The sequence below is a fragment of the Dendrobates tinctorius genome, unplaced genomic scaffold, assembly GCF_039654945.1.
Source record: "Dendrobates tinctorius isolate UK_male_01 unplaced genomic scaffold, ASM3965494v1 ptg000223l, whole genome shotgun sequence".
In the NCBI taxonomy this organism is placed as follows: domain Eukaryota; kingdom Metazoa; phylum Chordata; class Amphibia; order Anura; family Dendrobatidae; genus Dendrobates; species Dendrobates tinctorius.
This window is the reverse complement of record NW_027361890.1, coordinates 17,706,861-17,731,118: the sequence shown is the minus strand read 5'-3', so window position 1 is coordinate 17,731,118 and position 24,258 is coordinate 17,706,861. Positions and strand designations below refer to the sequence as shown.

At 46.9% G+C, this 24,258-nt stretch overlaps 1 protein-coding gene across 4 annotated transcripts in view; it reads left to right on the top strand.

Annotated features, from left to right (window-relative positions):
* Positions 1–24,258, top strand: part of RBL1 (RB transcriptional corepressor like 1) — a 139,143-nt gene that overhangs the window by 3,831 nt on the left and 111,054 nt on the right. For all 4 annotated transcript variants that reach the window (XM_073555364.1, XM_073555363.1, XM_073555366.1 and 1 more), the window contains exons 2-6: positions 8,008–8,141; positions 8,230–8,430; positions 9,030–9,094; positions 9,179–9,307; positions 17,724–17,872. In XM_073555364.1, the coding sequence (XP_073411465.1) occupies positions 8,008–8,141; positions 8,230–8,430; positions 9,030–9,094; positions 9,179–9,307; positions 17,724–17,872 (678 nt within the window). The remainder of the gene's footprint in view (positions 1–8,007; positions 8,142–8,229; positions 8,431–9,029; positions 9,095–9,178; positions 9,308–17,723; positions 17,873–24,258) is intronic.

Below are 24,258 nucleotides of genomic sequence, written 5' to 3'. Positions count from 1 at the left end.
TGCAAGAGACGTCAAAAGCAATAATAAAGGATTTTGGGGATATGTCAAAAGTAAAAGAAAAGTCAAAAATGCTATAGGATTTCTACAGGATGAAAATGATGAAATGGTAAGACAGGATGTTGAGAAGGCCGAACTTTTAAATTCCTATTTTGCATCTGTTTTCTCAGAAAGGAAATGTAACACCAACTATTCTTCACTGTCCTGTTAAGGGAATAGAAGAATCCAGGATAACTATAAACAGAAATATAGTGAGGAAACACTTAGCTAACCTAAATAAATTCAAGTCTCCAGGTCCAGATGAATTACACCCTAGAGTACTGAAGGAGATAGCAGAAGACATTTTTGAACTGCTCTCCATAATCTTTGAAAATTGGTTGAGAACAGGAGAAGTCCCAGAAGACTGGAGAAGATCAAATGTTGTTCTTATCTTCAAAAAGGGGAAGAAGGTGGACCCAGGCAACTATAGGCCGGTGAGTCTGACTTCTATACCAGGAAAGAGCTTTGAACAAGTTATTAAACAACATGTATGTCAGTACCTGGATAAGAATGAAGTGATTAAACAGTCAGCATGGGTTTGTAACTAATAAGTCATGTCAGACTAACTTAATTTCCTTCTATGACAGAATCACTGATTGGGTGGATCAGGGAAATGCTGTAGATATAGTATATCTTGACTTCAGCAAAGCATTTGACAAAGTATCTCACGCAATCCTTATTGAAAAAGTGACTAAGTATGGAATGGACAAGGCAACTGTTAGGTGGATTCATAACTGGATTAGTGATCGGACCCAAAGAGTGGTCGTAAATGGCTGCACATCCAGTTGGAAGAATGTCTCAAGCTGGGGTACCACAGGGCTCTGTCCTGGGCCCTGTATTGTTCAACATCTTTATCAACGATTTAGATGAAGGAGTTGAGGGTAAACTGATTAAATTTGCTGATGACACAAAGCTTGGAGGGATACCTAATACTAGAGAGGAGAGAGAAGATTCAAAAAGATATAAATAAACTGGAGCAGTGGGCAGCAACTAACAGAATGGTTTTTAACAGGGAAAAATGCAAAGTACTACATCTGGGCAATAAAAATGAAAAAACCATATATAGAATGGGAGAAATAGGGCTAAGCAAACAGCACATGTTAAAAAGACTTGGGTATACTAATAGATCACAGACTGAATGAGTCAACAGTGTGATGCAGCAGCAAAAAAGGCAAATGCAATTCTAGGATGTATTAACAGAAGCATACAGTCTAGATCACGTGAAGTCATTATTGCCCTCTACTTCTCTTTGGTCAGACCTCATCTGGAATACTGTGTCCAGTTTTGGGAGCCACATTTTAAAAAAGACATCAACAAACTGGAGCAAGTTCAGAAAAGAGCTACCAGAATGGTGACCGGTCTGCAAACCCTGTCTTATGAGGAAAGGTTGCAGGATATGGGAATGTTTAGCCTGCAAAAGAGAAGACTGAGAGGAGACTTAATAACTGTCTGCAAATATCTCAAGGGCTGTCACATTGTAGAAGAATCATCTTTATTCTCATTTGCACAAGGAAAGACTAGAAGCAATGGGATGAAACTGAATGGGAGGAGACACAGATTAGATATTAGAAAAAACTTTTTGACAGAGTGATCAATGAGTGGAACAGGCTGCCACGAGAGGTGGTGAGTTCTCCTTCAATAGAAGTCTTCAAACAGAGGCTGGACAGATATCTGTCTGGGATGATTTAGCGAATCCTGCTTTGAGCAGGGGGTTGGACCAGATGGCCCAGGAGGTCCCTTCCAACTCTACGATTCTATGACACTATGTAAATAAGAGAAAAGTTGGCTCCTCCCCAGCAGTATACACCTACCGACAGGCACAAGGCAATCCAGTTTTTGCTTGGTGTCTGTAGGAGGCGGACCTGGATCTAACACCAGATCCGCAGTGTTTTTTCCTTACAGGTTTTGTGTGTGTTTTATTAATTATCTTCCCTTTGTTTTTCAGATTCAACTCTTCGGGTAACAGGGTGCAGATTTCTCACCCTGTTTTCCCACATTTATACGACCGAGAGAGCAGTGTGATGTCACCTACATCGCCCACTCTCGGACCCGCAGGCAGGACTTGTCCCCTGTCACCGTTGTGGTGACAGTGGACTCAGTGGCCAGTCCTTGCCTTTTCCCCTCCTCACCCCTCTCCGGGCTGAGAGGAAGAAGGTGGTCACCGGTGGTGCCCTTCCCCCTTCTTGTAAGGGGTTGACGCCGTCTTCTGCACCATTTGTAGACTGTGCGGGAAGGAGGATCTTTACTCCCAGGACCCCCCCCCCCCCGAGGGCTCCTGACGCAAACCTCATCGCTGAAGAGGGGCCAGACGCAATAGCTGGTATATAGGTTCCCCCATCCCCCTGAGCAGCCTCCCTGCAGCAGCCAAGCCACATTTGCGTATCGTCCGTCTATAGAGATCAGCCTGTCTTTGAATTTTTACGCCCTTTTTTTTAATCATAGTGCATGCTCGCCTACATTTTGTCCCCTTCTGGTCTTATCTCGTTTGCACCCAGAGGCACGCCCCCCTCCCCCCGGCATGTTGTCTTGTCGGCTGTCGTACATCCTGAACACGCCCCCTGTTTGGCGCGGCTAGTCTGTGTTCTCATGTCAGGCGTCATCTGGCACACCCCTTAGGCGTCCTATTTGCTTAAACCGGCATACTATTATATGCCTCCCTTTTGCCCAGCAGCCTATCTGATTTCCCATGGTGCCAGGGACATGCCTCCATTCGGCGCAACGGCCTATCAGGCCGCAGTTTTCTTTTTCCTCCGCCGGGGCACACCCCTTTCTCAGCGCGCCCGACCTGTCAGTCCAATCACAGGCAGGTTTTCTCTGCTCTGTCCCCTCGGCGCTTTATCCCCGCCCACCGCTTGCTTGCACAATGCATGGCCAGAAATCACAGCGTACATCTTAGTAGCCAAGCTCCTGCAAGAGTCCTCTTTGATCTGGCGGGCACCTCTCTGCCAGCTTCTACAGGTGCTTTCCTTCAACGGGGGACACAAATTACCTACGCTTTGCTGCTGACAGTCGCTGGGTATCTGGTAGGCTCTGCTCCTTTCAACCCCTGGATTTTTTTTATATCTCCACTCAGCAGTATTGTCTTCATAGCATTCTGCTGCAGCCTACACTGGCTCTATCTATACACAACCCTGCAAGGGTCTCTGGTTACAAACCTACGGTGATTCACTACGCTTGAGCCCGCTGTAAGACAAAGTGGGCTTCAGGCCAGTCGTCCCCCTTCTTTCCGTCCTGCAGTCCTTCCACCATGTCTCCCCCTCAGAGAATCTTACCGCCCGGCATGAGAGCACCCCCCCCCTCCCGGTGTGGGCTGCTGCCATGTCTCAGTCTGTCTTTGACCCAACAAAGTATCACAGTCCCTGGTTCAGGTCCTGGAACGCATTCCGCATCTGTCTTCTGCCACCAGTGCTCCGAACGCCTCCCATGGTGATTTGCATGCACCTGACCACAACCTTCACAGGGACAGATCAGGAGGAAGATCAAGGAAACGGACCCTGTCTAGCCCTCATCCAGCTCACCGGGTCCCTCTGCAGCATCCAGAATGCGCCTCTCTGCCCGTTCCCCCTCCTCGGAGGCGGACGTTGGGTCAGATGTAGCTTCTCAGTCCGAGTCAGACTCGGATGTGGATAAGACTTATGGGACGCAGGACATAGTTGATAGCCTTATTTCGGGTCTCGTTCAAACCCTGGATCTAAAAGAGGAGGAAGCAGGTGCTCAGGACCACTCCGTTTCTTTCAAACGGGTAGAACGTCCCTCCAGTACTTTTCCCAATCACAAAGAGTTTGAGGCTACTACCTCTAAACATTGGGAACATCCAGGCAAACGTTTCCCTGGCAAGAAACGACTGGACAGTCGATACCCTTTTAGTTCAGGCCTTGTTAGCAATGGTCCGAAAACCCTAAGGTGGATCTGCCGGTCTCACGATTATCCTCACAAGCAGATCTGTCCATTCCGGATACGGCGTCCCTCATGGACTTTACGAACAGACTGATTAAGGCCTTAACCAAATCAGCCTTTGAGGCGTCTGGTGCTTCTGTCCTCAATTCCTCTCCACTAGGGTGGTGAAAGCCATATCTGCCAGAGCCAAGAATCTCCCATCGGGATATCATACCAGCGACTCCTACAGTGGAGCTAACAGATTTAAGAAGACCAAAATTGCCCATGCAAGCAAACACATCTTCAACGCATCCTTGGATGCAGCTGCCTGTTCCGCTAGAGCTAACAGCAACATCATTCCTATTCGCCGCGTCCTTCAGCTGAGGGCGTGGAACGCTGATGCGGCATCAATAGAAGAAAAAAAAAAGTCCCTTCAGTAGAAAAGGCCCCATCCTTTTTGCCCTTCTCTTCCTCAGGCGGCTTCTCTCACCAGGACCTTCCTTCAAGCCGACTCCTCACTGGAGGCCTAAGGGCCGCCCCTCCAAGCCTTCCAGGTCCCGCAGTCACAGATTCTCATCTAAATAACAGGTCACCTCCACCTGGTAATCTTTCCACGGTAGGAGGCAGGCTGCTTCTTTTCCGGGACACATGGTTGTTGGCGGTCGATGATGCATGGGTCAGGGAGATAGAATTTCTTCTCTCTCTCTCTCGCGTGCCGCCGCCACCCCCCCCCCCTAGGAAAACATTTTCTCCTCCTAGGGCTTCTCCAGGCAGTTTCTTCTCTCCTAAGCTCAGGTGTAATCATACCCGTCCCGTGGCGCAAACAATTTTCAGGGTTCTACTCAAAGCTGTTCGTAGTTAAAAAAAAAAAAAAAAAAATTCCCTCCGCCCGAGATTGGACTTCAAGCAGTTGGATCGCCACCTTCGGATTTGCCACTTCTGAGACGAACTCCTGATCAAGAGCCTGTCTCGCCAGGACTGCGATCAGAGTCTCCAGATTACCCTGGACACTCTGGTCTGTCTCGGCTGCATAATCAACAAGGAGAAGTCCACGCTGTCCCCAACTCAGCATCTCGTGTTCCTGGAGTTCGACACCATCCAGGCTCAGGTCTTCCTTTCAGGGGAGTTCTTATCTCTCCATCAGGGGATCAAAGCCCTAAAGCGCCCAGTTCCTCTTCTTCGGTTTTGCATGATGATAATGGGGAAGATGATCGCTTCCAAGGAAGCAATGCTTTATCCCCAGTTCCACACTTGCCCTCTCCAGCTGGCACTTCTGTCTACCTGGGACATGACGATAACTTCCCTGTATCGTCTAGTGCTTCGACCTCTCAATGCAAGGCAGTCCCTCACCTGGTGGATGCTATCCGCCTCTGCCCTACACGGGAGGTCATTTCTCCCTCTCCGATGGCAGGTCATTACCACCAGTGCCAATCTTCAGGGTTAGGGAACGGTCTTCCTCTATCTCACAGCGCAGGGTCGCTGGAACGATCAGGAAGCCCTTCCTCCCAGTCAATCTCTTGGAGATCAGGGCATTCTTTTTTTGCCCTCCGCTGTCAGTCCTTTCTCGCAGGCAAGCCGGTTCGCATTCAGTCAGACAATGCCACAGCCGTGGCTTACATAAATCACCAAAGCGGAACTCCCAGCAAGCAGATTATAGTAGGGGTAGCAAAGATTCTGCGCTGGGCTGAACGCCACGTTCCCGCCATATTAGCCGTTCACATTCCAGGGGTGGACTACTCGGAAGCCAATTTTTCTAAGTCGGCAGGGGCTCGCGTCAGGCGAGTGGTCACTCCACCCCACAGTCTTCAACCTAATTTGTCAGAGGTGGGGCGTACCAGATGTTGATCTTATGGCTTCTCAAACAAACCACAAGGTTCCCGAGTACGTAGCCAGGTCCTGGGACCCTATGGCAGTCTGTTACGATTCACTGGTGATCCCGTGATCCCAGTTTCAGATGCCCTATCTGTTTCCACCTCTTTCCTTTAATTCCAAGAGTCGTAAAAAAGATAAAGGCCAAAAGGGTTCCTATTCAATAGCTCCAGACTGGCCGCGGCGTCCTTGGTATGCGGAGCTAGTGAACATGCTCTCGGACGTTCCCTGGAGGTTTCCAGTCAGTCAAGATCTTATCTCACAAGGGCCCCTCTTTCACCCGAGTTCTGTCGCTGTCTTTAACGGCATGGCCGTTGAGGCCGCGGTCCTGAGAGACGCAGGTTTCTCACACAAGGTCATACAGACCATGATCAGAGCAAGAAATCCAGCATCGTCAGACATTTACCATAGATGTTGGAAGGCCTTCTGTCGGTGGTGCGTGGAAAAGGGTTTGTTTCCTATGACCCTTTCCCTTCCCTCCATCCTTGTTTTTTTTCCTGCAAACGGGCCTCGACTCAGGCCTTTCCCTCAGTATTCTAAAGGGTCAGGTGTCCACTCTGTCCATTCTCTTCTAGAGGGATTTAGTTTCCTAGTCTCAGGTGAAGACCTTTCTTCAGGGTGTTGATAACCTAGCGCCTCCTTACCACTCTCCTGTTGACCTGTGGGATCTCGGTCTCTTCCTAGGCGCTCTTCAGCGTGTGCTTTTTGAGACAATTCAGGATATTTCCCTCTCCCTCCTTTCAGGGAAAGAGGCCTTCCTGGTCGCCATCACTTCTATTAGGAAGGTCTCTGAGTTGGCAGCGTTGTCCTGCCGTTCTCCATTCCTGTTTCTGCAACAGAATTAGGTGGTCCTCCGGCCTGTGACGCCTTTTCTGCAAAGGTAGTTTCTGCCTTTCACATCAACGAGGACATCGTCCTTCTTTCTGTGTCCTTTCGTAGCTCATCCCTTGGAGAGATCTCTCCACAGTTTGGTTTTGGTCAGAGCTATTCGATTCTACCTTTGTCGGACTGCTTCCTTTCGTCAGTCCGATTCTCTATCGTCTCTGCGGTTTGTCGAAAGGGGCTCCCAGCTTCTATATCCACCATTGCTCGTTGGATTCGTTCAGCAGTTCTGGAGGCATACCGCTTCAGGACGAACAGCTTCCTACAGGGGTGAGGGCTCGCTCTACCCGGGCTGTGGGAGCTTCCTGGGCCGTTCGGCACTAGCTTAGGCTTCAGCTTTACAAGTTTGCAAGGCTGCTACCTGTTCGTCACCTCACACTTTTGTGAGGTTCTGCAAGGTGAATACTCTCGCCTCTGCTGATGCAATCCTGGGTAGGAAGATTCTGCAGGCGGTGGTTTCTCACCAGGTGACCTAACTACCTTTCTCTCTGCATTTTTTTCCCCACCCTTGGGACTGCTTTTGGATGTCCCATGGTAACCTGTGTCCCCCAATGAAGCGAGAAAGAAAGAGGGATTTTTGGTACCTGCCGTAAAATCTTTCTTGGAGCCTTCATTGGGGGACACAGCTCCCCCCCCCCTTTATGTTGTACCATGTTGGCCAATGTGCAGTTGTTTGGGTTGGGACATACGTTTTTACATATGCTCCTACTACTGCTTTAGCACCAACTGGATTGCCTTGTGCCTGAAGGTAGGTGTATACTGCTGGGGAGGAGATTACTTTTTTTTCTTATTTGCATAGTATCAGCCTCCTAGCGACAGCAGCATACACCCATGGTAACCTGTGTCCCCCAATGAAGGCTCCAAGAAAGAGATTTTACGGTAAGTACCAAAAATCCCTCTTTTAGGAGTCTGTCCATATACTGACTCGGACTCCACAACCATGGTGCATGGGGTGGAAATTGCCTGAGTTTTATGGGGGCTAGTAGGGTGCACTTTTTGGGTGAAGTCTTGGACGTGATAAGAGCTGTGCTGGAGGCACTGGTTGGGAATGGGGGGTGTCCTGGCTGGGGATGGTCTGAGGTGATTGTGGACTGAAGCGTGCGGGCTCCCATCTGATCCTGCTGCCCTCACTATGATCTCTCAGAGGCTGTTTCCTACCAGTGATGGGGTGAAGGGTGCTGTAGGGAATTATAAAAAAAAAAAAAGTTACTAACTTTTAAACTATAGAAGAGTCTAATTATAAAGATCTGGGGTCTAAATGTTAATGTACATTATAAAAATAAAATTACAAAACATATATTTTTGTCTTTCCAAATGTTAAGCAACTTGTGCTTTTTCTCATAGGGGGATATCAAGCACTGGTTGGCGTGTGCTTTATACGCTGCATGTCGGAAAGGTTTCATCCCAACCGTTGGAAGAGGTGTAATGGAGGGTAATGGGGTGTCTCTTACCCGTATTCTTCGCTCTGCCAAGTTGAGGTTGGTTGCCTCTATATCCCCCTTTTCTTTTTGTCATATGTTTTCTACATGAAATAATGGTCTCATGATGCCCATGTACTTTCCGTAGTCTGATACAGTTCTTCAATAAGATGAAGAAATGGATGGACATGTCCAATCTTCCCCAAGACTTTAGAGAGAGAGTGGAAAGGCTTGAGAGGAACTTTGAGGTTTCAACTGTAATATTCAAGAAGTTTGAACCAATATTCATGGATATATTTCAAAACCCTCATGAAGAGCTTCCAAGACTGCCCAGGAGCAGAAAGCAAAGGTAACCATACAATAGGTGATGGATGTCTTATTACTGGGACCACATTAATCATCAGAACAGGGGTCTTTAGAGTTTAGAGAAACCTTCTTGATGAGGAATCCGGTTATCGAGAAGTTGTCTATGGCAGGGTTCCCCAACTCCAGTCCTCAAGGCCCACCAACAGATCATGTTTTCAGGATTTCCTTAGTATTGCTCAGGTGATAATTGCTTCACCTGTGCAATACAAAGGAAATCCTGAAAACATGATCTGTTGGTGGGCCTTGAGGACTGGAGTTGGGGAACCCTGGTCTATGGGACTGATTGACATAGTGAAGTACAAGGCTCTGCTTTTTTTTTTTTTTTTTCTTCTTTTACAGCTATTTTTAATTGCAATAACTATTGATCTGTCATGATGTAAAGAGCATGGTGAGACCTTTCCTGGATGTTCAGTCTGTATTTTCTTATGTATAGTTAAAAGATTATTCCTTTGTCAGCACTGACTGTCAGTAAAACAGGCATGTAGGTGATGGGTCCTGCTTTACCATTGTACTGTAGTATTGATACGTGTGGTCTGCTTTACCGTTGGACTGTAGTATTGATACGTGTGGTCTGCTTTTCAGGAAATTGCAGTGTAATGCGAAGGAACTCTTTAACTTCTGCTGGACATTGTTTGTGTATACCAAAGGTGAGTGCGATCGCACGTATTTGACTGTGCCTTTGATAAAATGTCTTGTATAAGGAGTTGCTTTATTAAGTTTTTCTTTTTTAGGCAATTTCAGCCTAATAGGGGATGACTTGGTTAATTCTTACCACTTGCTTCTGTGCTGCTTGGATTTGGTTTATTCCCACACTTTACAGTGCTCTCATAAGGATGATTTGCTAAATCCATCATTCACAGGTAAGTGGTTGTGTTTGCTATTTAGCTAGGAAATTGATGACATCTTCTAGAGTAAGATGCTCTGGCATCTGAAATATAGCCTTGAGCTGGAGTAGATTCCTGATATAATTTGCGCCACCGGCTGAATCTTTGCAGCTACCCACCAAACCTTCCCCAACTTTTAGAAATGTGGTTAAACGTAGCTCAAAGAATGACAACATTTTTGTACCAGAAAACTGCAGTGAAGGCTGTTAAGAAATTCTTGCTTAAAGGGAACGTGCACCAGTTTTGTGACAACAGCTAAAACTATCACCTTATTTAACGTCTGCGCTGCATTGTTTAATTCCTTATTCCCTGTTAAACTTTTTCAATTTTTCTCGTTCTGTATGGTAATCTTCTCTAGCTAATCCTATGGGTGTTGCTTTGGCCAATCTATCCCTTTCCCAGCTGCTGCTCGTCATCCTCCTTTTTTAATTGGCGTGAGACATCTCAAATATCGCGTCTCGCGCTTGTGCGGTATGAAAAACAGAAGTGCATGTGCGCCGCACACATTTCTTTATCGCTTCATTGGGGGACACAGGTAACCATGGGGTGTATGCTGCTGTTGCTAGGAGACTGACACTATGCAAAAAAAAGAAAAGTAGCTCCTCCCCGGCAATATACACCCACTGACTGGCACCAAATACCTCAGTTTGTGCTTAGTGTCTCTGTGAGGTGGACTTTGATCTGATCCTAGATTCACATCTAATTCTTTTTCCTTTCAGGTCTTGTTGTGTGTTAATTTTTTTCCCTTTGTTTTTCAGGCACAGCTTCAGGTTAACAGGGTGTAAATTCTCACCCTGCTTTCCCACATTTATGCGGCTGAGTGAGCAGTGTGGTGTCACCCACACTGCAACTCTCAGGCCCGCAGGCAGGATCTTATCCCCTGCTCCAGGGTGATTTCCAGTGGCTGGTCCTTGCCATTTCCCCTCCTCACCCCTCTCCTCAGAGAGGGCTGAGAGGAAGACTGTGGTCACCAGCGGTGGCCTCCCCCCTTCTTGTAAGTGGTGGATGCCGTTCTCTGCACTGTCCGGAGACTGTGCGGGAAGGAGGATCTTCGTTCCCAGCGACCCTCTCCCTGTGGTGATCCTCATCTCTGAAGTAGAGCCGGACACAATTTTCAGGTATGTATATCCTCTGCTTCCCCCCGGGCTCCAGTGGTGCAAGGCTCTTCATCACTGCAGACTCCCCTTATTCCCTGGCACTGTCAGTCCCCGGGCACCATAGGACCTACCGGTGTCCACGCCACTTTTTGAATTTCGCGCGTGTCTCACTTGCTGGTATACCGGTCTTTCTTCCCTCTGACACACGCCCCCCCAAGAAGACTCTTCTTTCTGTCTCAACCACCAAAACAGCCGATTCAGGCACCAGGGTTTCTCCAGGCTGTCTCTTCCCTTCTAACCACCGGAGTAATCGTACCCGTTCCTCAAGTCAAAACGAACGATTTTCTGGGTTCTGCTCAAATCTTTTTGTAGTCCTAAAAAAGACGGTTCGCTCCACCCAATATTGGACCTCAAACTGCTGAATCGCCACATTCGGAGCCGCAACTTCAAGATGGAGTCCTTACACTCTGTGATTGCCTCCATGGAGCCGGGAGAATTTCTCTGCTCTGTAGACATTCAGGATGCTTATCTCCACATTCCTGTTTGTGTACAACATCAGAGATTCCTCCAGTTTGCGATCCAGGAGGATCATTATCAATTCACAGGCCTTCATTTCGGCCTGGCGTCTGCTCCCTGGGTCTTGACGAAGGTCATGGCGGCTGTCATGGCCATCCTTTGCTCCAGGGGAATTCTAATAATCCCTTACCTGGACGATCTGCTCATCAAAGGCACGTCCCGCCAAGACTGCGATCAGTGTCTTCAAGTCACTCTGAACACTCTGGTCCGTCTTGGCTGGATAGTCAACAGAGAAAAGTCCTCTCTGATCCCGACTCAGCGACTGGTATTCCTGGGCATGGAGTTCGACACGAACCTGGCTCGGGTTTTCCTTCCGAAGGACAAGTTTTCATGTCTCTGCAAGGGAATCAGATCCCTAAAGCACCCAGTCCCCCTCCCCCTTCGGTCCTGCATGAGAGTCCTGGGGAAGATGATTGCCTCCATGGAAGCCGTGCCCTTCTCCCAGTAACACAGCTGTCCTCTTCAGCTGTTCCTCCTGTCTGCCTGGGACAAGAGAACTGTCTCTCTAGACCGCCCTGTGCTTCTGTCTTTCAAGGTAAGGCAATCCCTGACCTGGTGGACGCTATCTGCCTCAGTCTTACGAGGGAGGTCCTTTCTTCCTCTTCGGTGGCATGTCATCACAACTGATGCCAGTCTCCTCGGGTGGGGAACGGTTTTCCTTCGGCACACAGCGCAAGGTCGTTGGAACGCTCAGGAAGCCTTTCTCCCCATCAGTCTTCTGGAAATCAGGGCAATCTTCCTTGCCCTTCCGCTGGCAGTCTCTCCTAGCAGGCAAACCGGTACGCATTCAATCGGACAACGCCATGGCTGTGGCGTACATAAACCACCAGGGCAGAACTCGCAGCAAGCAGGTGATGGCAGAAGTGGCAAAGATCCTGCGTTGGGCGGAACGTCACGTTCCGGCCATATCAGCCGTTCACATCCCGGGGGTGGAAAATTGGGCAGCCGATATTTCTGAGCCGCCAAGGCCTTGCATCAGACGAGCGGTGTCTCCATCCCACAGTCTTCAATCAGATATTTCAGCAATGGGGCACTCCGGACGTCGACCTCATGGCATCTCGGATGAACCACAAGGTTCCTCTGTTCGTAGCCATGTCCCCGGACCCACTCGGTTGCGACTCCCTAGTAATTCCATGGTCCCAGTTTCAGCTCCCTTACCTGTTTCCTCCCTTCCTCTTGATTCCGAGGGTCATAAAAAAGATAGAAGGGATTCCAATGATCCTGATAGCTCCAGACTGGCCAAGACGACCTTGGTATGTGGAGCTCGTCAACATGCTCGCGGACGTTCCCTGGAGGCTTCCAGACCGTCCAGATCTTCTCTCGCAAGGCCTCCTCTTCCACCAGAGTTCTCAGTCTCTTAGCCGTTGAGGCTGTGGTTTTAAAGGAGTCTGGTTTTTCCAACCAGGTAATTCAGACCATGATCAAAGCTAGAAAGCCAGCTTCCTCACGCATTTACCATACAGGTACTGGAACACCTTTTTCCGGTGGTGTGAGGAAAACAGTGCTTTTCCAGTGCCCTTTTCCCTTCCTTCTATCCTGAGTTTCCTTCAAGTAGGCCTTAACTCAGGCCTATCCCTCAGTACCCTAAAGGGCCAGGTCTCCACTCTGTCTATCCCTTTCCAGAGGGATCTGGCTTTCATTCCACGAGTGAAGACCTTTCTCCAGGGAGTTGCCACGTGGCTCCTCCTTACCATCCTCTGATAGATCCATGGGATCTTAACCTCGTCCTCAGCGTTCTCCAATGTGCGCATTTCATACCCATTCAGGACATTTTTTTCCTTCCTCTCATGGAAGGTAGCCTTCCTAATTGCAATTGCGTCTATTAGGAGGGTTTCTGAGTTAGCAGCATTATCCTGTCGTTCCCCGTACCTGATTCTTCAACAGGACAAGGTAGTTCTCAGACCCGTTCTTTCGTTTCTTCCCAAAGTGGTATCTTCTTTCCACATCAATGAGGACATTGTCCTTCCCTCCCTTTGTCATTCCCCGGTTCATCGTCTGGAGAAGTCTCTCCAAAAGCTAGATGTGATCAGAGCCATTTGAGTCTATCTTTCTAGGACCGCTTCTCTTCGTCAATCCAATTTCCTGTTTGTCATCTCTGAAGGTCGTTGAAAGGGGCTCCCAGCTTCCGAGTCCACCATTGCCCGTTGGATTCGTTCGGCGATACTGGAGACTTACCGCGTTCAGGACAAACAGCCTCTTCTGGGAGTGAGGGTTCACTCCACCCGGGCCGTAGGGGCATCTTGGGCTGTTTACCAGGCTTCGGCATTACAATTTGCAGGGTCGCGACCTGGTCGTCCTTGCATACATTTGCGAGGTTCTACAGGGTTCATACCCACGCCTCGTCCGATGCAGGCTTGGGTAGGATGGTACTGCAGGCAGCGGTTGACCACCAGCCGACTTAAGTCCTTTCTCTGGACTCCTTTCTTTTCTGTTCCCACCCTTGGGATTGCTTTTGGACGTCCCATGGTTACCTGTGTCCCCTAATGAAGCGATAAGGAGAGGGATTTTCTGGTACTCACCGTAAAATCTTCCTTGGAGCCTTCATTGCGGGACACAGCACTACCCTTGTTTGTTTTATTGTACCATTGTTTGGGCCTATGCGCATCTTGTTGGGTTGGTACATATATTTGAGTTCTTGTTGCTTCTCCTACTGCTTTTTTCACCAACTGAGGTACTTGGTGCCTGTCGGTGGGTGTATATTGACGGGGAGGAACTACTTATCCTTTTTTGCATAGTGTCAGCCGCCTAGCAACAGCAGCATACACCCCATGGTTGCCTGTGTCCCCCAATGAAGGCTCCAAAGAAGATTTTACTGTGAGTACCAAAAAATCCCTCTTTATCCATCGCTTCATATGGGAACACAGGAAACCATGGGTGTATGCTGCTGCCACTAGGAGGCTGATACTATACACAAAAAAAGTTAGCTCCTCCTTGCAGTGTACACCCCACCAACCGGCACTAGGTTAATCAGTTCTAGCTTAGTGTCAGTAGAAGGTGGACCACGGGTCTTTTGTTAGACCCATATCCACTTCGGTTTTCCAGTAACGTCTCTTCTTTTTCAGATGGATCTTCTTCCTACCTCTGGAGAGATATAGTGTGAACAGTCACAACTGTACTCCCACTTAGACACTGAGTACGACGTGTACTGCCACCCCGTATCCTCATGTCTAGTTTGCAGGACCCCAGCCCCTAACACGGAAGAGTGTTTAGTTGATACAAACATCGTTCCTGGCACCATCTACTGCCCACCAGTGCCTGTCTGTGTCAGGAGTCATGGACGTCCCACATGCCCAGGAGGTTTGGACGGCTATGAAAGGTCTCGTAGATGGAGAGGTACATCTTTTTCTTCTCTCCATCAGGTCTCCAGAGGTAATAAGGAAAAAGGATTCAGGAAAGATTCAGATAACACAGATGAAGAAAGGATTGGACAGGCAGTTGTTCCTGAAGATATGTGGTGCACGTTACTTTACTTATATATTTTCGGGCCTCTGTGCTGCCTCCCCATGCCTCTTAAGGCTCTGCTCTCAATGTAGGCCCCGGCTTCTCTGTCGTTTGGCCCCACCCTGCTTCTCAGTATCTTCGGGCGGGCTTTTCTCCCGCCTGTTGTGAACACATCTCCTCTTCCTGTCTTAGGTGGCTGGCTCCATCCCCTTCTCCCGGCTTCATTGCACAGCCTTTCTTCTTCCTCTTTGCTCCTGCGGTTAGCTCCACCCTCTTTTCATCCTCAGTGAGCAGGCTTTTCCAGTCTACGCCCCCTCCTCTTTTTTGCAGTGCGGCTTCTGTGCGCGTTTTGGCACTGCCAGCTCTCTTCCTCTCTGCGGTCGCCATTTTCCAGCATCAGGACCCGGAAGGTGGCTCATTTCTGCAGAACCTGCACCTTCTCCTGCAACGCCCTTGCAAACTGGCTTGCCTCCCGGACTACAGCCTGTTAGCAGTTCCTTTCAGGACCAGCATTTTCCTGTGAGTATATCTGCTCTGTAGACTGACATTCTCTTCTGCACATATCTCTCTATCCCCTAACCTTTTGGCATGACTTAGTGGGTATGCTCCTTATCCCGGCTAATCCTAAAAGAGAGCGCTCTCGCCCTCCTGCCTCTTCTATCTCTTCTCTTGTTAGGCACTTTGTCTACTCTTCATGTAATGGCAAACTCCCTCCAGGCCAGTCCTAGAACTGCAGCAGCCCCCCCTCCCCGCCTCCCAGGAATCCCCTACTGCCCCTGTAGAGAGTGGTGCCCCTATTCCTTGTGTGGGTTTTCTCTCTGTCACAATCTGTGGTGGACCTCGCCAAGGTTTCGCAGACCCTGGTGTCTGTTCTGGACAGGTTGCCTCTTCCTGTCTCTGCCGTTGCTAGCGGATCACAGAACTCACCGGCAGTGCCTACCAACATGGGCTGTAAGATCCAGGCAGGTCCTCCTGTTCTAGGTCCTCCCCCCACGCTCTCTCTCCCCCTGGTCTTTCCCGGCGGACTACTACTTCCCAGTCCTCCTCCTCTAGGACGGGCGAGGTGCTTTTGGACGCACTGTCAGAGAATGACTCGGACCTGGATTCTGACCAGAGGGACATGGTGCAGAGCCTCATTGTGGCAGTCCATCAGACTTTAATATTACGGATACCGCCACGGAACCCGCAGAACAGACTTTCGTTTAGACGGTCGAGACCAGCTCCCAAGTTCTTTGCTATACACAGAGAGCTTGAGGAGAGGTAGAAGGAAGTGCCTCAGCATCTTATTAACTAACCCCTCCGAGCTCACCGCAAACTGGACCACTTCTCCAACTGTAGACCCTCGAGTTTCCAGATTATCCACCAAACATGATCCTCCCACTCACGAATGGAGCATACCTCAAGGACTCTAATGACAGGATCATAGCGTCCTTTGCCAAGTCTGGCTTTGAAGCGGCCGCTTCTACATTGTGCTTTGCCTCCACTTGGTTGTCAAAGTCCATAACTACATGGGCTAAGCAACTCCGTCAGGGCATTTTTGCGGGTGCCTGACCGGAGGGATTGTCGGACCTCGCTGACCAGATTTATCATGCAGTGAAGTACTTGGTATCCGCTTCGCTGGACGCCGCTTCTTGCGCTGTTCGGGCGTCCAGCAATATTGTGGCCATACAACAGACTATTTGGCTTAAGGCGTGGCAGGCGGCCTTATCTTCAAAAAAAAGTTCCTTACCAGCTTGCCTTTCCAGGGTTCTCGTCTATTTGGCTCTAAGTTAGACCAAATTATTGAGGCCCCCGGAGGGACAAGCGCTCTCCTTCCTCAGTCCAAGCCTCGCCGGCTTTCTCTGAAGCGTAGGTTTCTGTCCTTTCGGCCTTTTCACGGTTTCTCTGCATCAGAGAGTTTTTCCCACCAAGAGAGGCCACAGGCTCGCCAGGATAGGAAAGGTCCCATCCCCTCCTAGCGTCCCGTAATGTGCCGGGTAGATCCTCCAGTTGTAGACCTGGCAGATCTTCCTCTGCATGACTAATCTCCACATCCCAGGACATCTCCTTGGCAGGGTGGCCATCTGTGTTTTTTTCAGAGACGTCTGGCTCGCCTCAGTAGAGGGACTCCTAGGTCAGGGAGGTTGTACACTGCAGAGGAGGAGCTAACTTTTTTGTGCATATTGCCAGCTAGTGACAGCAGCATACACCCATGGTTTCCTTTGTCCCCCAATGAAGGCTCAGACAAACAGATATAATAATAATAATAATAATAATTAATTTTATTGCTATAGCGCCAACATATTCTGCAGCACTTTACATTGTAGAGGGGACTTCTACAGACAATAGACGTTACAGCATAGCACTAAACACATAGATCAAAACAGATACCAAGAGGAATGAGGGCCCTGTTCGCAAGCTTACAATCTGTAAGGAAAAAGGGGAGACACGAAAGGTGGATGGTAACAATTGCTTCTGTTGTTTGGACCAGCCATAGTATAAGGCTGGTTTCACATTTGTGGATGCCTGCATAAAATTCATGCGTTCTACGCGGTTCGCCGCACCGTCAAAACGAGGCATGCGGCGGCATCCCCGTACTGCGGCACGGCCTGCATACCCAATGTTAAAGAGAGAGAGTACGCAGGCCGCGTGCAGAAATGGGCGGAGCTAACCGGAGGAGGCACGGTGGGGCGTGGCTTCACGGAGGAAGTGCGCAGCCCTCCGTTCGCAAATGTGAAACTAGCCTTAGAATCAGGATTTTATCAGCCCTTTGAATAAAAGTAAAGTTTTATTTTTCCACTAATTTGATACCTCAAAATTTTCATGTCTTCCCTAATTAGTAAGGTAAAACCCGGCATAGATAACCCCCTTGTCACTTCTTGATGGAGGCAGTTGGGTGTGTGGCATCGGTTCAAGAGCTGAGCTTGCTCCACACAAGGCTGAGGCTGGCTGTCTTACACGGCCGAAATTATTTATCATTATAGCACCATTTATTCCATGATGCTTTACAAGTGAGGAGGGGTATACATAAATAAATCTGCCTCTAATGGCCAGAGCGTCCATTGCCCTGATGATGATAGGTGTCATGGGAGAGAATGAACATAATTTTTCACTTAAACATGCCCCATACTTCTCCCTTGCCCCCTCCCACCGTGGCTGTTCTCCATGTTGTGATGAGTTTGACACTTTACGATATAAAAAAAATTACATGAGGTTTTGTCACCCTTATTAAAGTTTTGACATGTCTATAGTTTTCAATTATTTTTTGAAAAAAATATCTGCTTTTCTTGTCTGACCAGCAAAGTTGTCCACTTCAGATGATGATGGCGAAGATCCTCCTTGTGTCATCAGTACATTATGTGACCATTATGATGGTCTTACAGTAGAAGCTAAAGGAATAAAGCAACATTACTTTAAGCCTTACATATCTAGACTGTATGACAGAAAGGTACGGTTTCTATTGCTAAGTACTAAATATTAAGATGCAGCTCTAACTTTCAATGCCAAGCCTTTAGGGCCATATTATGCTTTAGTTACAACAAACAAACAATGAACGATAAAAAAAAAAAAAAATCACTTTATTTAGATACTATAAAACATAATTGCCATTGTATAGTAAATGAGACAGACAGAAGATTAAAACTTATATATCACAATAAGACATAACAAGAACTATAAAGTAGGAACACGCCTCATAATCTAGCGTATCTGGAATATAGAAATATTATAATGGGTATTGTATTGATTGACAAAAATATTCCCAAACTCCTGCTATGAAATAGATACCTATATACCCCTTTTATAATACAGCACAGATAAAAGACGGATCTAGAAAATATGAAAGACCAAATTTACATGTAGTAGGAGTGACACCATATAATAGGAATGACACAGTAGAGGCACATCATCTGTCAAAATGTCTGATCCATTACTTCTAGCCATAATGCAAGGGGTGTGTGTTCTGCTGACTTGGATTTTAATTAAAAACACATGTGACATGCACAAATGTGAACAAGTCTGTTGGACAGTGTTCACACCACCCACTGACCGAAACACAAACAAAAAGCACAGAATGATAAATGTGCAGAAATACCTTGCAGTAAGACACATGACAGTAGTCAGCAAGTGCTGATAAAAGGTAACAACAATTACAGGGTATTTAGTCGATACGTTTTTTTGCCATAAAATGTATGCCAAGCTGCGCCACCTCGTCAAGGTAACCCGTATTGAAGCAGTCCCTATCTAATGTATTTAAAACCTGAACATATGAACAGTGTCTAAATGAGCAGGATTAAGACAGGCGCTTTCTAGTATGGGCACGTGGTGTAAGCGTTTTTTTCATGTTTATGCATGATTTGAGAGACCCCTCTCTTGTGTGACATGCACGTAAGGAGTTGTCTTACACCACGTGCCCATACTAGAAAGCGCCTGTCTTAATCCTGCTCATTTAGACACTGTTCATATGTTCAGGTTTTAAATACATTAGATAGGGACTGCTTCAATAAGGGTTACCTTGACGAGGTGGAGCAGCTTGGCATACATTTTTTTGCAAATACCCTGTATTTGTTGTTACCTTTTATCAGCACTATTATTCCAGATATGCTAGATTGAAGTGTGTTCCTGCTTTATAATTGTAATTATCATGTCCTATTGTGATTATAAGTTTTAAACTTCTGTGTCGTGGACTATTCAATTTGTCTATTCTGTTTTACAATATCTAAATAAAATTTTGATATTTTTATCGTTCATAGTTTGCTCCTTCTTAATCGCTATTGGTTCTTATGCTCTAAGGGTGGTTTCACATTTGCATTTCCAGCAGCAGCGTCTGCCTGCGCACGGCTGCCGTTAAGCCCCGCCCCTGCCGCGCCTCCTCCGGTAGCTCCGCCTAGGGGCGCATGACGCTGCATGTGACCTGCGTCCCCTATCTTTAGCACTGGGGACGCAGGCCGTGCGCAGGTATGCGTCCTTTTGACGGTGCGCCGAGCGCACCAAATTGCAACAGGTTGCGTTTGGCGCTGGTTGTCGCACGTCAAAAGGACGCATGCGCCGCCAAACGCATACCTGCACACGGCCTGCGTCCCCAGTGCTAAAGATAGGGGTCGCATGCAGCGTCCTGCGCCCCTAGGCGGAGCTACCGGAGGGGGCGTGGCTTAACGGCGGCCGTGCGCAGGCCGACGCTGCTGCTGGAAACGCAAATATGAAACCACCCTAACTTAGCAGGCATCATACCATTATAATGAGAAATTTTGTTAGTTGTATATAAAACCTCACTAACAGTCTTTAACTCATTCTGCAGCCACCAATAGACAGTAAAACACAGGCTGAAAGGGAAATGTTGAAAACTTTTAACAAGACCCAATTGCAAACATTTTTAGTTTAAAATATAAGCCTTTACCGTATTTTTCAGACTATAAGACCCACCAGACCATAAGACGCACCCAGGTTTTAGAAGAGGAAATTAGGGAGAAAAACTGAAGCAAAAAATGTGGTCTATTCTGTACTTAATATCCCTTATCCTGGTTTATATGGCCCCCTTCATCCCCATACTGATAACCATGGCCCCCTTCATCCCCATACTGATAACCATGACCCCTTCATCCCCATACTGATAACCATGGCCCCCTTCATCCCCATACTGATACACATATCCCCCATCATCCCCATACTGATACACATGGCCCCCATCATCCCCATACTGATACACATGGCCCCCTTCATCCCCATACTGATACACATGGCCCCTTTCATCCCCATACTGATACACATGGCCCCTTTCATCCCCATACTGATACACATGGCCCCTTTCATCCCCATACTGATACACATGGCCCCCTTTCATCCCCATACTGATACACATGGCCCCCTTTCATCCCCATACTGATACACATGGCCCCCTTTCATCCCCATACTGATACACATGGCCCCTTTCATCCCCATACTGATACACATGGCCCCTTTCATCCCCATACTGATACACATGGCCCCCTTTCATCCCCATACTGATACACATGGCCCCCTTTCATCCCCATACTGATACACATGGCCCCCTTTCATCCCCATACTGATACACATGGCCCCCTTTCATCCCCATACTGATACACATGGCCCCCTTTCATCCCCATACTGATACACATGGCCCCTTTCATCCCCATACTGATACACATGGCCCCTTTCATCCCCATACTGATACACATGGCCCCCTTTCATCCCCATACTGATACACATGGCCCCCTTTCATCCCCATACTGATACACATGGCCCCCTTTCATCCCCATACTGATACACATGGCCCCCTTTCATCCCCATACTGATACACATGGCCCCCTTTCATCCCCATACTGATACACATGGCCCCCTTTCATCCCCATACTGATACACATGGCCCCCTTTCATCCCCATACTGATACACATGGCCCCCTTTCATCCCCATACTGATACACATGGCCCCCCTTCATCCCCATACTGATACACATGGCCCCCCTTCATCCCCATACTGATACACATGGCCCCCTTCATCCCTATCGTGGTGCGCAGGGCCCCCTTCATCCCTATCGTGGTGCGCAGGGCCCCATCAGAAAACATAAAAAATAAAAATTACACTTACCTTCCCGACGCTCCCTCGCAGCGTCCTGTCCCGATTCCAGCAGCTGCTTAATGCTTGTAAGCAGCGCATGGCAGGGACGTCATGCGATGCTTGCAAGCCGTAGGGCAGCTGCCAGAAACTCAATGCTCTGCACGCTGGGACTGTACGTGCGCAAAGCAGTAAGTATTCATTGCTCTCTAGCGGACAGTGTCAGCCGGAACCTTTCTGCAGCTGCCGGGCGGTAACGTGTGCCGATACTTAGAGAAATGATTATTCTTTGAATGGAGTGAATATTCATTTCTCAAGTATCGGCACCCGTGACCGCCCGGCAGCTGCAGCAAGGCTCCGGCTGACACTGTGCCCGCTAGAGAGCAATGAATACTCACTGCTTTGCCCTTCAGCTTGCAAGCACCACATAATGTCCCTGCCATGCGCTGCTTACAAGCATTAAGCAGCTGCTGGTGTCAGAGCAAGACGCTGCGAGGGAGCGCGGGAAAGGTAAGTGTAATGGTTTGGAGTTTTTTTTAAATGTTTTCTGATAGGGCCATGCATACCAGGGTGGGGGTGGGGGCCAATCGTACCAGGGTAAGCATAGGATGGGACCATACATACAAAAAAGACTGGGATGGGTGCCCATCATACCAGGATTCCATTAAAGAGAAATAAATATTCATTGCCCTCCACACCCATGGGCACGGAATGCAGTGAATATTCATTTCTCTTTAGCAGCGGGCACAGGAGTTAGCCGTAGCAGCCGGCTCCTGCCTCTGACCCGCTGCTCCGCTGAAACCGCTCCTCCACTTCCCCACCACAGCCAGTACATCCGGACTATATAAGATGCACCCCCCATTTTTCTACACATTTTTGGAGTGTTTTATAGTCCGAAAAATTACGATAAGTAAAAAAAGAAAAGTGTACGTATCCTTTAACATTCAATAGTATAAGCCTACTGATTGTCTTGAAGGGAACCTGCCATCTGATTTATTCTACTGAAACCACTATCCGCATGAAAGACTCCATTATTGCAGTCATGTATGTTTTATTTTTAATTTTTTTTGCAGTTTTGTCACAAAACATAAACATTTTGAATCTGTTTAAATTCTGCAGTTTAATTTTTTCAGTGGTTTTGCAGCATTTTTCACCAATTCTGATGACTTGGGAAAACATTACGCGTAAACAAGTGTTTCTTTTTAAGTAGCATTTTTCCTGCCAAGAGATAACATTTTGAAGCCAATTTTTTTTTTTGAAGCCGAAATGTCTGCTGCTAGTATTTAACGTGTGCACATACTCAGACGCAGAGTTTCAGAGAAAACCTTGTTTGAAATGCTGGCTAGGGACCATGCATCTTGGATGACTGGTCCAAGGCAGATCACAGGCTGCTTCTCCATTCCTGATCCCTTTGACAAGTCGTTCCCTATATGTGTGTAAACTATATTAATGGGAGCTGGGGAGCAAAAATGCACAACAGGTGTGATAGTAGGGAGTGGTTGCTCACCTGATCGGGTTGTGTTGCCCACAACAATTTCAATGCATTGGAAAGCCAGCTGCTGCGGAACCATGGGTCTCAAACCAGGAACGTACTGTAGATTGTTTTTTTTTTTTTGTTTGTTTGTTTTTGAAGGACCCAGGATACACAGAGGTTGAAGAAATGCGGTTTTATCATGGACACGTTTTGAAGTCATCAAACTTGTTCCCCATGATACAACAACATCCTGAGGAAGAAGTATAAAAATATCAAAATCCTTTATTAAATGCGAGCACAGACATATATATATATATATGTATGTATGTATGTGTGTGTGTGTGTGTGTATGTATGTATGTATGTATGTATGTATGTATGTATGTGTATATATATATATATATATATATATATATATATATATATATATATATATATATATATATATATATATTATAATATATCTCTCTCTCCAGCAAAGAAAGTTGCGAGAAAAGACACACGAACACTGGATATAGATAATATATCTACACAAATTCTCTAATAGTCATAGTAATAAGTGTTATCTTATTTGTATATACTACCACCAGTATTCGATGATGATAAGTGGTGAACCCACTAGTTACAAAGACCAAACCAAAGAATACCGAAGAGGACCCGTGGACAAGAGAAACCAAGCAAGATATAATCTTCAATAGATACCTTTATTAATATTAAATCAGTGGTGGTATAAAATACCATAAAAATAATATAAAAAACACTAAGCACAAGTGGGACAATTTTACAAAGTTAAACTCCGAAACGTGCGTCGGGGAGCACAATTGTGGGACGTGCTGGACCTTAAAGGTATATCATTCAATTGTTGGCATCCTTATTCAAACATTTTTATTCCTAGCGTTTTGTTTACACAGCAATGTAGTGAAGCCCTTGTTGCACACTGCACTTTAGCAAGCAGTGGTTTCATCTAAACTCCATATTGGTGCACAGCACTTCACATATTGTACTATGGTTTAGTTTTGCACAGCAAAGTATTGAAATCTCCCCTTTTTTTGCACAAGCACACTGTACTTTAGCTAGCAGTGTTTTTAGAAGCTGATTCACGTTGCACAATTTCACTGTTTGAGACTATTATCTTTTATAAATTTTCACTGTATTTTATTTTTTTAAATTATATTTTTTAGGAATATTAAAATATATATTCTTGTATGAATGCATATGTAAATACCATATAATTGGTCCAAGTAACATAATTTCTTACTATTGTGTAAAATTGTCCCACTTGTGCTTAGTGTTTTTATAATATTTTTATGGTATTTTATACCACCACTGATTTAATATTAATAAAGGTATCTATTGAAGATTATATCTTGCTTGGTTTTCTCTTGTCCACGGGTCCTCTTCGGTATTCTTTGGTTTGGTCTCAGCAAAGAAAGTTGCAGATGACAAATAGACAGCAATATTAAGAAGGCAGGTGGGGGTGGGAAAAAAAAAAAAAAAAAGACTGCACCTGTATATAATATTAGCCAGGATAGTTTGTAAAATATGCCGACACAAGGGCTGTTACAAATGCCAAATAATCGCCATATAGGCTGGACAAAATATCCTCAGGGCAACCAGCCGATGTGTAATCAGGCAACAGGGCTAATGACGGCAACCAGAATCCAGAACATTCATCATAAGATACATCATATATCAGGGACAGTCATATGGAAAAAGCTTACCAGGTGGTGCACAGTTACCCCCATCCGTGGAACAAACCTCTGACCTACGTTTCGCGATCGGGAGGCGCT